General features: G+C 54.4%; 1 protein-coding gene across 1 annotated transcript; it reads left to right on the top strand.

The window, feature by feature from the left end:
• The first annotated feature begins 576 nt into the window (after nt 1–576).
• SERPINA5 (serpin family A member 5) lies at nt 577–4,777 on the top strand. The gene is made up of 4 exons (XM_075532058.1): nt 577–1,186; nt 3,227–3,494; nt 3,844–3,991; nt 4,586–4,777. The coding sequence occupies exons 1-4, from the start codon at nt 577–579 to the stop codon at nt 4,775–4,777; spliced, it is 1,218 nt and encodes a 405-aa protein (XP_075388173.1).
• The last annotated feature ends 10,816 nt before the right edge of the window (nt 4,778–15,593 follow it).

Below are 15,593 nucleotides of genomic sequence, written 5' to 3'. Positions count from 1 at the left end.
CAGACTGCGTAAGGGAGGCTGGACTGTGGGTGAGTCACCCAGCCCCAGAGATGAACACAGGTGTGGTGTGGTGGCCAGCTGCTCTGGAGTCAGCCTCTGACTCTCCAGATCGCCATGCCAACGAGATGAGAAAACTGCCCCATCCTGCCCCATCCCCATGACTTGAAGTGGACAGCCGGATGGACCTCTCCTTCGTCTTAGTCTGTAAGCTTTGCTGAAACCTGTTCCCTGACGGCATGGGTGCACTGGCCAGGCTCAGCCTCTTTGGCACAGTGGCCAACAGCGACTCGCTTTGCGGGCCCTGGGAGCTCAGGGGTGGTGGAAAAGTGAAGCATAGGAGAACCCTCTGCCCACATGTACACACCCACCGGATGGGGTGGCAGGGCGGAGCCTGGAGCACTGACCAATGGCCTGTAGCAAGCCGCACACCCTCCTTCTTTGCCTCCTCCTTCCTCTCCCTATATCCCTGACCCTGTCCTTGGCCCGCCACTGGCTGGCTTGTGAGCCTCCTAGCCCCTTCCCTCTCCTCTCTTCTCCAAGAACGGTCTCTTCCTGCCAAAACCCAGTGCCACCACCATGCAGCTCGTCCTCATCTTATGCCTGATGCTTCTCAGCTCCGGGATGACCACTCTTGGCCACCGTGAGTCCAGGAGGAACGCCAAGGAGCTCTCCACAGCAGCCCCAGTGGCTGCCAGGAACAGGGACCTGGCCTTCAACCTCTATAGGGCCTTGGCTGCAGCTGAGCCTGGTTCCAACATCTTCTTCTCCCCGATCAGCATCTCCATGTCCCTGGCCATGCTCGCTCTGGGGGCCCGGGGTCGCACCAAGGCGCAGATCCTGGAATGCCTAGGCCTCAGCCCCCAGGACCCCCAGGAGGAGGAGAAACTGCACAAGGCCTTCCAGCAGCTTCAGCTTCAGCTGAGCCAGCCCCAAGATGGCCGCCAGCTGCTCCTGGGCAACACCCTGTTCGTGAGCCAGAAGCTGGGCATCCAGGACACCTTCCTGAGGGATGCGGAGACATTGTACCAGGCTGTTGCTCTCCCCAGCAACTTCAAGGACCCCCAGGAGGCCGCAAAGCAGATCAACGAGTACGTGGCCAACCGAACCAATGGCAAGATCGTGGACCTGATCAAGGCCCTCGACCACGACACTGTCCTGGTCCTAGTGAACTTTGTTTTCTTTCGAGGTAAGTGCCTGGCCCTGAACCCAGGTCCTCTCCATCTGCCCACACCAAGCCCCCTTGCCCACAAAGGAGGGGGGGTGTCTGTGATGCAGGGAAACCCACCGCAGGTGCAGGCCAGATGATACCGTCGCCTGGTGACCAGTGACGTCCCTCCTGGTGACCCCCGGAGCGTCCCCATAGAACTGTGCTCTGCGGGGTTTGTGAAGGCCGGGTTCCCCGGCAGTCTGTCTGCGGGACTTTCTTTCAAGGAGCCACCACCTGGTTGAGAAGAACCTCTGGCCTTTGGGTGAGCTTCAAGTGCTTAGCTCTTGGTACCACTGTGCAAGGGAGTGGTCTTGGCCCGCAGGGGAAGAGCCCCGGGGAACTTGAAACTGCCGCTTCCACATGTTCCCAAATGAGTCCCTCCTGGTCACCGAGCCAAAGCAAGTGTGGCCCGCTTACCAGGGTGGGACCCTGGGCTGGGGGGCCTTAGGGAGCACTGCACAGCCCCCCACCTTCGTTGAATGTCGTGGTCTCCAAGGGGCTGTTGGGTTGGGTTGGATTAGACATCTGTAGGCAAGCACCCTTTCCTTTGAGATGTCTCCTCCCGCCCCAGCCCCCAGCAAATGCTCACTTCTGATTCAGGCCAACAGCCTGACCCCTGCCAGAGGGCTCATCTGCTGCTCCTGCTAGGCGCCCACACCCTTGTCCAGAGGGGCCTGGCTGAGGAGGAGAAGAAAATGAGGGTGAGCAGTGCGTTCCTATGACAAAGTTCTCCAGCGGAAAGGGCTTGAAGCCAGGAAGCACTGGCCATTCATTTACATGGTCGGGCGGGGAGGTGATTGCACATTTCCAGCCCCCACCCCAAATAACAGCAAATTATCCCAGGTAGCCCCGGGGGTGCAGTGGTTCCATGTCGGGTGTGGATCCGAGTGGTCGGCGGTTCTAAACCACCCGTGGCTCCAAGAGAGAAAGACTGGACTTTCAATTCCTGTCAACAGATATAGTCTCAGAAAGCCACAGGGGGTTGCCATGCACCGGCATTGACCCAATGGCAGGGAGTTTCTAGAATAGTTTCTAGAATTAATAGTTTCTTTTCTTTTTTTTTTTTTAAGAAGAATCTTTTCTTATGGTTATGGAAAGAGAAGCTGGGGCAGTGGGGTAGAGTGGGGAGGGTAGAGATGAAAAACTTCCTGTCATCTTACGACTCACAGGACAGGGCAGAACCGCCCCTGTGGGTTCCTGAGACTGTTGCTCTGTATGGGAGTAGCAAGCCTCCCTTTCCCCAGGAGCGGTTGGTGGTTTCTTCTGAGTGGTTGGTTGTTTCGAACTGCTGGTCTTCAGGTACCCAATGAGTAACCACGATGCCCCGGGCTCCTGGGGGATGGGGTGGAGGGAGGGGGAGGGGACGGGGAGCTGATGATGAGCCCAAACATGAAGAAAAGACTCTAAAACTGATTTTGGTAGTGATTGATATATTCGAACCAGTGAGTTATAGGCAGGTGAAGTCCACATTGATACAACTGTTCTAAGGGGGACCCCATCGCAAGGTTGAATACATAGCCCCCCACCTCCCAAGGGTGGCACATAATAGAAATGTGGGTGAAGGGAGACAATGGACGGTGTAAGACATGAAATACTGCTGATATAATGGATCAAGACTTCACGAGGGATGAAGGGTGGGGGAGCGCAGGAGGGTGGGGAGAGAGGAGCTGATACCGAGGGTTCAAGTAGAAAGAAAATATTTTGGAAATGTTGATGGCAACATACGTACAAGTGTGCTTGATATGATTGAAAGAGGGATTGCAATAAGATTTGTAAAAGCCCCCCCCTAATAAAATGATTAATAAAAATAAACCTGTTAAAGATGTAAGCGGGTGGCCTGCCCCCCCCCACCCCCCGCCACCGTTAGAAAGTGCTTGGCCTCCACAGCCAACATGGGTTCAGGACTCGGTGCCTCTGACCGCGATGCTCTAAGGGAGGTGGCCTGTCTCCACGCTCTTTCCGCTGGCAGTGACCCCTCGCCAAGTCCTCTGACACGTTCTTCTCCCGCTCAACCCTCAGCTCTGTGGCAGACGAGCTTTAACCTCGAGATGACCAAGAAGGCCTTCCATGTGAGTGAGGATGTGGTGGTGCAGGTGCCCATGATGAGCAACGAGGCCCTCTACGATTACCTCCAGGACCCCAAGCTCTCCTGCATGGTGGTGGCCATCCCCTACCAAGGCAATGCCACCGCGCTCTTAGTCCTCCCCCATGCGGGCTCCTTGGAGCAGGTGGAGAACGGACTAAAGGAGCTGACGCTGCAGGAGTGGCTGAAGAAGCTGAGAAAGAGGTGCCTCTGGGTGACACGGTCCGCCCTGACCCCAGGCTGCTCAACTCCACCCTCTGGGGAGCTGTTTCCATGGGCAGTGCCACCCTGGGAAGTCCTGGCCCAGAGACTGGTTCAACTGGAGGGAACAGGGAGGAGAGGGGAAGCTGAGTGTCCGGGGACGGGGGGAGGGGGGCGCTCCAAGACCATTCTCAAGGCCAAATCCAGGGTGGAATGAGCTCCGCCCTAGATGAGGGCACTGACCAGGTGCCTGGCGGAGCCTTTGGTGGGAGAGGGGAGCTGGCAGGGGTGTGAGCTCAGGAAGGGACCAGGCTTTGGAAACATCTGAAGGCATGTCCTCTTCTCTTTGCAGGCACCTGCAGCTCTACCTTCCCCGCTTCTCCGTTGGGACCTCCTACCAGCTGGAGAAAGTACTCCCCAAGCTGGGTATCAGCGACATCTTCACCTCCCAGGCTGACCTGGGCGCCCTCAGCCACCAGGCCAACATGCAGGTGTCCGAGGTCCGTCCTGAGGCTCCTGCGTGGTGTCTTCCAGAGCCTTTTGCTCCTGGCCGTCCCTCCTCCTCCACTCCTCCTCTTCCCTCCCTGGTCAATGCTGTTAGTCCTGGGCCTTTGCTTTCAAACTTCTTTGCTCTCCCTCTTGCTCGCTCTCTCCCTCCCCCTCTCCCCCTCCCCTTCCCCCTTCCTTCCCCTCCCCCTTTCTTTCCCTCTCCCTTTCTCTCTCCTCTTTTCCCTGAAGAAAGAAGAGCAGATTGCATGTTGCACCCGGGGAAATCATACTCACACACCTGTGCCTTAGGGGGGAAAGTGTGCACTAAGTAACCAAGCCTGAGGGCCCAGGGCCAGCTGTTTTCCTTACTGGCTGTGTGGCCACTCCTAAATTACTTGACCTCTCTGAGCCACCTTTCTCTCTGGAGAGTCACCCATGAGAATTCAGTGACATCTGGTGCTGGGCACCTCTCAGGGGCTGGGCATCCTATCTGCTCTGGGTCCAGAGGTGCAGAAGGCTTTGGGGGCGGAGGGGGGGGTTGGCAAGTGACTATGAGGGTATCGCCCGTCCCTGGCAGCTCGGTGATGCCTGTGTCTCCCCTGCAGATGGTGCACAAGACGGTGGTGGAGGTGACCGAGTCAGGCACGGAGGCGGCCAGTGCCACGGGGACGGTCATCATGTTCAGGATGGCGAATGAGCACAAGCTCAGGGTTGTGTTCAACAAACCCTTCCTGGTGCTCATCATGGAGAACAAGACCAAGAGCATCCTCTTCCTGGGAAAGGTGGCCCACCCCTGAGGTGGACTCTCCTTTTGAAAGACCGCAGGCTTCCATGAGGGGGGTATGGGGGTGGTGAACACTGGCAGCTTGGGATGCCCACGGGTTGAGTTGATTAATGAGCAGTCACAAATGGTAACACAGACAGACCGATTCCTCTCATCCAGGCTCGGGACATCAGGGCCCCTAAGAACCTGGAGAACTTCCCATCCTTTCCTTTACCGCGAGGCCCAGGGAGGATGGCTGACTCGCTCCAGGTCACAGGGCATCTTGGGAGCGGAGGAAGGCCCAGAGCCCCAGCCCCTCAATGGCCAAGTCACTGCCACATCGCAGGAGCCTTGTCCCACAGAGGAGAGAGACCGAGAAAGTATATCTGGTCTCCTGTCTGCCAGTAATACCAGCGATCAGCTCTCGGGGGCATGGAGGTGGGCCTCTCTCCAGGCCCCAGGGAGCTAACTTGTGACCTGGGGTAGCATTGACCCTCTCTGGACCTCATCTCCCCAGGGAAGGGCAGAGGGCTCCCCAAGTGTTCTTAAGGCACCAAGACGAAAGGAACCCGGAATCTGGTAGAAAGACTGAGGTGTGTCCTGCCGACTGCCTTGGGCTTCCGTGCACTCCGGCGCCCTCTTCTCTAGGGAAAGCAAGTGGGCAGCAGCCGGAAGTACCCAGGGCAGGATCGCCCCCTCCTGAGGGTTAACTGCCATCTCCTGGGCCTGGTCGGGGTGGGAGGGGGAGGAGAGCTAGAAGCCTGTGTGAGTCAGAGTGTCACCAGGTGACCGCCCTCTGGGCTTTCGTGTCTGTGGTAGTAATAAAGCACGTTGCAAAACCTAGCAGTGTTGTCCTCACAGAAGGCGTTGGGGGTTCTACCCGGTGCTCCCCGTTAAATCCACTTGCCCTCCCCGAGACCAGAGGACCTAGACGGTGCCCAGCTCCACGACTGACCTCTCTGAGTGCAATTACAACGAAGGGTCGAAATGGTAGAAAGTGTAGAACACAGACTGCGGCACAGAAGAGAGCCCAGACCCACTGGTCTGACAGAGGTCAGAGGATCCCGAGACCATGGTCCTCAGACCCCCTTCTGACCTGGAACTGAGACCGCCTTTCAGCCCAAAGGCAGACAGACCCAGGAGAAACGGTCACACCTGACAGGACACGTCCCTTAAGACGACCAGTGACAAGAGATCACAAGGGCACAGCAATGATGAGGAGAAGGCAGGAAGGGGAGAAAATTCAGATGCCGGGACACAGGGCATGGGGCGGGTGGAGTGTGCCCAGGGCAGAGCTGGAGAGCGGACCTATTGCAGGGAATGTGACCAACTTCATGAACATTCTATCCAGCGGAGAACAACCACACGGTCTGTAGACTGTCATCTCAGCGGCATAAGCGTGCCTTGCAAAAATAGAGTGAAACCTAGCACCTTTGGGGGGTCACTGTGAGTTGGACCAGATGCATGTGCATTAGCTTTGGTTTGGGTTTGGCCGCTGTGTCCACTCTGGCTCCTGGTGACGCTGCGTGTGTCAGAATAGAGGTGAGCCCCGTAGGGATTTCTGTGGGAGATTTGGGGGTGTCGGTCATCAGCCTGACTTCCAAGGCACTTCCGACAGGACTCAACTTTCGCCCACCCCCACCCCATACTCTTATGAGTCAGGCACCCTTATCCTCCCCATTTTATAGAGTGAGGGGGGAAAGGCTGTTAATAGCCACACATTCATATCACTCGGGGGCCACGGTCAAGTCCAAAGACACCAGCTAACCAACCCACCCACCCACTCCCACAGTGACTGGTCACAACCCTATTAGGGTTTATGAGACTTTGGACATCTTTATAGGTGCATAAGCTTCATCGTTCTCCCTTGAGTCGGCTGGTAGGATTGAACCAATGACCTGGCAATTAGCAGTCCAATGACATTGCGACCAGGGCTCCTCTCGCCAAGTCCAGTGCTTTCTAAATCCCTCAGCTTCTGCTGTGAGCTAGGGCCTGGGGTGCCTCCCAGGGGGACTGGCTTTCTGAGGCTTCTACAACCCGGTGTCAACTACACAGTGAAAGGTGAGGGCTTGGAGTCTACCTGGAGATGGATCGGAAGAAAGGCCTGGTGATCTACTTCTGAAAAACCAGCCATTGCCAACCTGAGGGAGCAGAGGGCACCCATAGGGTCACCATGAGTTGGAATCAGCTGGCGCCTCCTTGCGTGGTGATCCCTGGACTCCCAATGGGTATTAGCCCTTCAGGTGGCTGGAATGAGTTGTCCCATGTTTCTGAAGGTAACACATGTGAGAGCAGCTCAGACAGAGGCCATGAGGTAGGGGTGGGAGGGACAGGGAGAATGAACTCGGAAGGAGTCAGGAAAGGTGTCATGGAGAAGATGACCTTGGCCTGGGCTTGAAGACTGAGTGTCTCTCAGCTTCCTGGGGCTGATGTAACAAGCCCCCGCCAACTGGGTGGCTTGGAAGAACACACAGATGCTCATTGTCCAGCCATGCTGAAGTCCGCAGCCTGGGACCAGTGCTAGCTGTGGCAGCTCCTTCTGAGGGCTCTGGGAGAGGGCCAAGCTGTCCCCAAGCTTCTGGTGCCTCCTGCCAATCCTTGGCCTTCTTTTCCTTGTCATGGCATCTGCCTCCATCCTCACATGGCTGTCCCCCTCAGTCCCTGCATGTCCTGTCTACATTTTTAAAAGGACACCAGCCAGGTAGGAGTCAGAGCCAGTCTACTACAGAAACTGGAGTCTACTCATGGTCACCCAATGAACAGTCTGCTCATGGTAACTCAATGGACAGTCTACTCATGGTCACCCAATGGGCAGTCTACTCATAGTAACCTAATGAACAACATCTTAAAAGACCCTCTTTCCGTTCAAGGTCATGCATTAGGGTTTACAACACCAGCATACCTTTCTGGAGAAATGATTAAACCCCAAACAACAGGTTTTGCACAGTGAGCAAAGAGGATTTGGGAATGGGTAAGGGTAAGGGGTAAAGGACTTTGAGAGAAGATGATGTTGAGTGATTGGTGGAAATCGGGGAGACTTCAGTGTGGGCCCAGTACAGGGGTGAGGAGCAGGACATGGTGACGTGAGCTGGTGGTGACTGGCTGTTCAGTGACAGGGCCCTGAACACAGGCTAATGTTTAATCTGTTCTCTTTCACCCTGATGACGGGGAACTTTGGTCATCCCAGCCACCCTGAGTGTTCCCTGAGACATCATCCAGCTCCTCGCTCCCCCTTTTGAAGATCAGTTTGTTGTTGCTATTGTTAGCTGCCAATGAGTCAGTCCCAACCCACAGCGACCGCCCTTATGCACAACAGAACCAAACACTACCCGGTCCTGTGTCATCTCACAGTCGTTCCTCTGCCTGCGTCCATTGTTGCCGCCCGGTGTCCATCCATCTCCTGGGGGGCCTTCCTCTCTTTCGTAGCTCCTCTACTTGACCATGAGTGACGTCCTTCTCCAGGGACTGGTCTCTCCTGACAACGTGTCCAAAGGACGGAGGATAAAGTCTCCCTATTCTTGCCTCTCAGGAGCACTCTGGCCGTGCTTCTTCCAAGGCAATCAGGAGATACCTCCATCCAGCTCTCTCGGGGACTCTCACAAACATCCACTCTTCCTCTGCAAGGTCCTCACCTGCCCTTTCCTCAGGTGGACCCTCGCCCACAGCTGGCTCTGAGTGATGCCTGGTTGAAATCAGATAACAGGTGTGACTGTTCCCAGAGGCCCCGCTTTCATAGCCCTCCCTCCCCCAAGTCCCTGCAACTCTTGTCGCTCTCAGGTATTCTCAGGAACCCACCTTCCCTCCCCTCTCTGGCCTCTGGGACCTCATGCCCTCCTCTCATTGAGAATGCCACACACAAAGCAGAAGGGCAAGGCTCTGACCCAGGATGCACTCCCCCTTCCCTCCTTCCAGAGATCCAAACCTCGGCCTTCAGGTTACACTCTCCCTACCCCCACCAACAGCTAACCACGGCCCCCTCCCCATGCACATGTAACCCCTTAGGCTTATTCAGCATAGTCATGGACTAGGGGGAGGGAGGTAGAGTCAGCCTGCTGTTCATCAAGGCTACAAGCATGGTCTGAGATGCGGTCTGTTTAAGGCTCCGCAGAAGACCCCAACTGTACCAGTCAATCCTCCTCCTGCAGCAACTTTCCCTTTGAAACTTAAGAATGTTCTAATTCAGCCAACGTTGGCGGACAAGACCATGTGGACAAGCAAGGCTTCTTAGATAAGGAACGGAGCCTGAGACCTTGAAGGAGGGACAGGATGGCTGCCTCCTGTCTGGAACCAGGCCTCCTCTGGCCTGTTACTGCAGCCCTCTGCACATTGTAGCAAACCTGTGAAGCATCCCACGTCTTTGGGGAGATAGAACTTGCTTGCCTTCCACTAAACTTTTGAAGCCCTTCTGGGAGTTTTTAACACCCTCCTCCTCCCTCCAGGCTTCCTTCTGAAGGGTGTATGGGACTTCTCCATACAACCTTTACCACTCTATACTATCCCTCTGAGTTAGTTTATTGTGCCAACCTGACTGATAAACACAGGTGGGATTAATTGAAGAGCAGAGGGATAAATAGCTCGGTGAGTCTTGCCTTTCTAGTTCTTGGGTCTCTTGCTTTCTGATGGTCGCACCAGGGTGAAGCTGCCTTAGCAGTTCCAGCTTCAGCTGGCAAGGCTCTCTTCCTGCAAGACATCCCCAAGGAGAAGCCACATGGACCTACCACGATACAGCCCTGGGTGCTGGAGCAGCCGTGTGGAGACCCCTGACAATGCTGAGATGCTTACACATTCACTGACTCAGCTTTCCTCCTGCAGTCGGCATCGTTGTATCTGTTTTGTGAGATGGAGGGGGACTTTGTGGATTGGTGTTGGACATATGGGTTAATGTTGGACTTGTGGGCTTGGGCAGCACTGGGTTGGGATGTCTTCTTGATGCTCATTTAACCTTTATATAAAACTCTTTCTTATACATGAGTTGCTGTGGATTTGTTTCTCTAAAATACCCAGACTAACACACCTTCTAAAGAGTCGTAGTGGCACTGTGGCCTAGGCACTGAGTTGCTCATCATAAGTTCAGCCATTCGAAACCACCAGCCACCCCGAGGGAGAAAGACAAGGTTTTCTTCTCCCACAAAGAGTTACAGACTCAGACACGCAGGTCCGCTGTGAGTCAGAATAGGCTCAAGGTCAGTGAGTCTTGAGAGTGTGATCACAACTTTTCTTTACAGAAGAGAGGATTTACGTCCAGGTTAGCAGGCGAGGAGTCGGCTTGGGGTTACAAAGGAAGGTGTGGAGGTCTCATGGAGGAGGCACCCCAATAGCCCAGATGGGAAGGACATCACAGCATGACAGAGCCCCAGGAGCCGTAAGGGGAGTGTCCAGCTGAGGGCACAGCAAGAAGGCAAGTGTGAAGGGGAGCTTGAGGGTGAGGCCCATGCCATCAAAACCATCACTAAGCAGGGCCAGGTGGGGACAGCAAGGAGGCTCTTGGCTGCCACCTACTGGCCTTTCTCTGAAATCCACAATGACTTCAGCAGCCACTTCCCCAGGGCAGGCAGCTGGTGCTCCTGTGTGGGAGGGTCCCTTCTAAGGAAGAAGGTCTCTTAGGCAGTGGCCCAAGGACTTGCCCAGTGCTGCGGCCTTCCCTTCCTCACTCATTCATCCTTCGTAGCTTAGGGGACATAGTCCCTCTGAGAGGTGATGGTAGGTGACAGAGGAACAAATGAGCTTGCACTGTGGGGCTCAGACATCGGCCAGGGGCCCCAGGATGGCCCCTCAGAGGAGGGGAGCTCTGAGCAGGGCCCTGAAGACCTGTCCCCACAAGCATCCATCCGCCCAGGGACAGACGCTGGTGAGGTCTCCCTTGGACCAGGGACCTCTGTGGCCAGCCATTTCCTGCAACTGGTAACCAGGAGTGGCTATGCAGTCTTGGGGTGGAGGTCCTGTGGAGGCTGGGTGAAGAGAGGGGACGCAGGGGTCCAGGAACATGGACATGGTGGTGGCCTGAAGGGGGTACCCCCTCCTCTCTCAGACACCTCTCAGTGGACTGCACGGGCAAACCAGTCGGGGGGCGAGGGGAGGGGCTCACTCTAGAGCAAGGATGCCCAGATGGTGAGAGTCTGAACAGGGCCAAGCGGTGCAGTGGACGCTGGACAGAGCACAGGGCCCCTGCCATGGTAACAGCATCCGGCGTGCTCAATGGCCCCCTGGTGGCCTACGGAGGAACTGACCCAAGTGTGTCTGCAGAGGTAATCCTGTGAGAGCTCCAAGGGCAGTTGTTCTGACCTAGGACGCCCGCTGAGAACACCGTCCAGGGCAGATCTGGGGTGGGCTCTCCCCTCCTTCTTCTAGCCCTTAGCTGAGACTGTAGACTCTTCAAGGGGAGAGGGGGACGCCCTGCTCTAAGAAATGACCCCTGTCCCCACTGGTGTCCACCTGAACAGGGGGAGAGCCTGATCATGTGGCTGGAAACCAGCATCAAAGCCCACTTTGGAGACCGGAGATTTTCTTACTTATGACCACAGTCCTGGTGGCTTCATGGGGTTGCGTTGAGCTGCGAACCACAAGGATGGTGGTTCAAAACCATCAGCCAACTCATCCGGAGAAGGAGGAAGCTCTCTATTCCCAGACCAGTATGGTCTCAGAAACTCTCAAGACCACTTCTAACCTCTACTGCAGGGTCTCAGCCAACTGAGAGGCACATCCCTTGGGATGTGCCCTGTCTTCAAACTATAAATATTTTGGTAGGACTTGCTCTCGCTCTCTCTTCTCCTCTCCTTTCTCTTCTTCCTGTTGCTGACCTGAGCATCTTAGGCCACAAGGCTGCAGAAGTCTCCAGCCTACTGCCTGGTCTATGGCTTTGGGGCTCCCTTGCACCCACAAATGCATGAACCAATCACTTGATGTAAGTCAATTTCTCCATCTAGCTACATGGCTGGTTGGGTTTCTTTTGTGGATCCTGGCTCAGACAGAGTGCCAGAGAGTCTACGCACATATCTTTGCAAAACTGGCCTCCTACACTAGAAAGTTCCAGATCACACCAGCATCGAATGTGAAGTAGAAGCTGACGGGGTCCACGGGAGCCCCTCCCTCCCAAAAGGACAATAAGACGGAAGTGATGGCCCAAGAACATGCAAACCATGCTCCTTGCTCGGACTTCGGTGCGTATTCATGTAGGGGCCAGCCAGGCTGCCAAGACGTCTCTGGGACTGCAGCCAGCATCTCCCCCATGCTCCGGGCAAGCCCTGCTCAGGACCAGCAAGCCTGTGGACAAACACCAGTCTGTAGATGCCACCCATTTCCATCGGAGTGACCTGGAACAAGAGCTGCACCTCCTCTGGGGTTCCAGTGTTTTCCAGCATCCCATGCCTTCCTCCTAAGCATCACTGTGAGAACTGCACTTGGCAGTCGGATTGAGAAGGTGAGGTGACTGGCCCTAAGCCCCCAAGGAAGTACCAAGTATCTGGCAGAGCCTGAGGCAAATTGGGCCTGGCTGAGTGAGGTCCTCCCCAACACTCCATCTCCCCACCCCCAGGAGAAAGCTCTCTGGAGGGAGAAGGCTATGGGGCATCTTCCGCTCCCTGTAGAGCTGAGGCACCTCTTGCTTGGGTTCCACTGTCCACCCCAATCTGGGTCCAGAAGGCCTCTTCGCTGACAATTCCAGCCCAGCTATGGACGCAATCATTTTCCTCAACACGCTTGGGCGAAGTCGGCGTGTAAGAATTGTGTGAGGCTGGGTGGTCTAGAGGAATAAACCCAGTGACCCTCATCTCTGTATAAGACAGTGCTTCGTATCAAGGAGTCCTCCCAGCCCAATCCACCTCAAGTCTGTAAGTGTGGTACTGGGCCATAAGCCCTTTCAGACTCACGTAGCCACATGCTGATGTCCCCGTGATGGAGCATCTCCTAATCCCAGGCTTGGGTTGAACTCCTGCTCTGTAGAAACAAGCTCTGGGAGGCCCTAGTTCTATCCCTTAAAAGACCCGGGTACACCACCACCCTGCCCCCTCCGTCCCTTGTGCTGTTGAACGGAATCCATGTGAGTCAAAAGGACACGGGCCATCCAGAGTCAAATGGCAGTGGGGATAGTGACAAGTGGGAATGAGCATCCACTCTGCTGATACCCCATTCAATAAAGGAAGCAGCCGCCTGAGATGGAGCCAGGGAGAACCAACACCTGAAGGTATCAGCGACCCCAGCAGCTGTCCAGAGCAAGACTGACAATCTAACTTCATCGCGCTCTCTCCCGTTTTCAAAGATGGAAATCCCTTGCTTTCTTCCTTTTTAAAGAAAGGGCACAGGAGGTGGGAAAGAACCTTCCATATGCTGATGGGTTGGATTTTTCCCAAGCTCTACTTGCTCCGCCATTTAACACAGTGCTTCCCAAAGTGGGCAATGCCACCCCCTGGGGGCACGGGAAAGATCCAACCCTGGGGCAGTGAAAAAGCAGATGCAGAACCAAACAAAAAACTACCTGCCACCAAGTTGATTCTGACTCATAGCTGCCCTATAGGGCAGAATCTAAACCCTGTGGGTTTCCAAGTACCGTGGTTACCCACCAGGCTGCTCATCACAAGGTCCGCAGTTCAAAACCGCCAGCCTTTCCTTGGGAGAAAGATGAGACTTTCAACTCCCATAAAGAGTTACAGTCTCCTCGGTAACCCACAGGAACAGCTCTACCCTGTCTTTGGGTTTGCATATCTTTACAGGAATAGAAAGCCTCATCTTTGTCTCATGCAACTGCTGGTGGATTTGAACTGCTGACCCTGCAGTTAGCAACCCAACATATAATCCCCTGCACCACCAGGCCCCCAGAAAATGCACATAGCTACCCTTAACCCAGGTTATCAGCTGTAGTACAAAAGTTTTTCATTCCCAAGGGGCTGCTGAGTAAATTCACACACACACACACACACACACGAAAAGAGGACAACAAGCCAAATATGTGTAGGAACCTATGCGATGACATTGGAATCCTTGCGGCCGCCCCCTCGCCCGTCACGCACCGCACGTTCGTGGGGAGCCTGGTGCTAAACCATTCGTAGACGACCTGCTTCTGGGTCGGGGTTTCATACGTAGCAGAGCAGCTCCCTCGCTGCGATCTATTGAAAGTCAGCCCTCGACACAAGGGTTTGTAAAAAAAAAAACAAAAAAATGAAAAACAAACAAAAAAAGACATTGGAATCCTTTGCAAACATTTGATCAGATGTTGGAATTTGGCTAAAATGGATCTCAGAGAGACAGAAACTCGCTCTTAAGCATGCTGTTGTTGTTCTTGTTAGGTGCTGTTGAGTCTGTTCTGACCCATAGCCCCCTACGTACAACGGAACACAACACCACCCAGTCCTGGGCCATCTTCACAAGTGCTCCCATGTGTGAGCCCATGTTGCAGCCACCGTGTCAGTCCCTCCTGCTGGCGGTCTTCCTCTCTCTCCCTGCCCCTCAACTTTTGCATGCATGGCGTCCTTCTCCATCCGCTTCGGTTGCTCTTAAGCATAGAGTGGAGAAAGCAAATGGAAGAAATGATGAAGTCGAACAGCTGAACAGAGCAGTTCAAAAGCCAACTCAGGAGGTCAAAGTAAAGGACAATAAAGAAAAGCGCCAAGACCTGGAGTTAGAAAACCAGAACTGGAAGCGTGCACTTGGCATTTCTTCAGGCGAGAACTAAAGAAATCCGAGTGCCAAGTGGCAAACTTTGAACTTTGAGCGCTGCAGGAAGCATCAAAAGAGGGGCGTGGCCCTTAGCATTTGCCCAAGGACAGAGGTCTGAAGGCAGGAAGGGTTCGGAAGAAGAAGGAATGGAAAGGGGAAACGCAGAGAGGAAGTGGGAGGAGTGACACGACAGTGTGGTGATGGCTTCCACCAATGTCGGAAAAGAGTGTGCATTTTTGTTGGATGAAAAAAAACCTGTTTGCTCTGTACGCTTTACCCAGTCAACAACAAAAAGTTAGAGAAAGGAGGCAAGAATGCACAGTCACTGCACCAAAAAATAACAACCTGCAAAAAACCCAGTCGATGGTCAACCGTTTCCAAAGGGATCGTAAGATCAAGTGGTACTCAAGGAAGAACTCACAATGCAGGCATAAAACGGGGTTCTGGGCATCGACAGGATAGCAAGGAGGTGGTTTCATCAAACAGATGCATTCTGGGAGTGCTCACTCACCTCTGCCAAAACGTTTAGGAGACAGCTCAGTCGCCAGTGGTGTGAGTGTGGGTTCTCTAGAAGCAAAGCCAGTCCTGCTTGAATGTGTGTATTTATAGAAAGAACTTTGTATCAAGAAATGGTTGTTCAACAGCTGTGGAAGTAGGTAAACCCGGACTGGTTCAAGTCTGCAGGTCTGTTGTAAGCTGGAGGCTTCTTTTGACTCAGGTATCTGTGAAGCAAGGGGAAGCAGGAGAGCCACAGACTGGTGGATGCCAAGGTGAATGGATCCGAGGTCAGCAGTTGGCTGACAGCTCCTGGGAATGGCAGGCAACAGATCAATGAACCAGATGTAAGAGCTAGAGCCAACAGAAGGCAGAGGGGCCAGAGGCCTCTGCCCAGGGTCTTTCTCTTATAAAAAAAAAAGCCCATGCCCCCAAGGAGGTGTCATTGGGTCGTAGCCTGAAGCATAGGTTGGCTCCACCCCTACCTTCCCCCAGGTGTGTGGAGTTGACATAAACTTTAACCATCACACCAATGGAGTTGAAGACATTCACATTTGTGCCCATCCCAAAGAGAGAGTTGATCCAAGAGAATGCATAAGTGATCGAACAATGTGATTGATAGAATGATGGATGTAGCCCCACTTCACATGCAGTGCTGTTGGGTAAGCATTGGCTGCTCACCACGACAAGATCTTGGCAGTTCAAAC

Source organism: Tenrec ecaudatus, chromosome 14 (genome assembly GCF_050624435.1).
Source record: "Tenrec ecaudatus isolate mTenEca1 chromosome 14, mTenEca1.hap1, whole genome shotgun sequence".
Taxonomy (NCBI): domain Eukaryota; kingdom Metazoa; phylum Chordata; class Mammalia; order Afrosoricida; family Tenrecidae; genus Tenrec; species Tenrec ecaudatus.
This window is presented reverse-complemented; position numbering and strand designations above follow the sequence as displayed.

What these genes read in the sequence shown, in the direction of transcription:
- SERPINA5 (XM_075532058.1), top strand. Translation starts at nt 577, where the DNA reads ATGCAGCTCGTCCTCATCTTATGCCTGATGCTTCTCAGCTCCGGGATG. An exon ending in GAACTTTGTTTTCTTTCGAG is followed by an intron (nt 1,187 to 3,226) that starts GTAAGTGCCTGG and finishes CTCAACCCTCAG; the next exon opens with CTCTGTGGCAGACGAGCTTT. An exon ending in CTGAAGAAGCTGAGAAAGAG is followed by an intron (nt 3,495 to 3,843) that starts GTGCCTCTGGGT and finishes TTCTCTTTGCAG; the next exon opens with GCACCTGCAGCTCTACCTTC.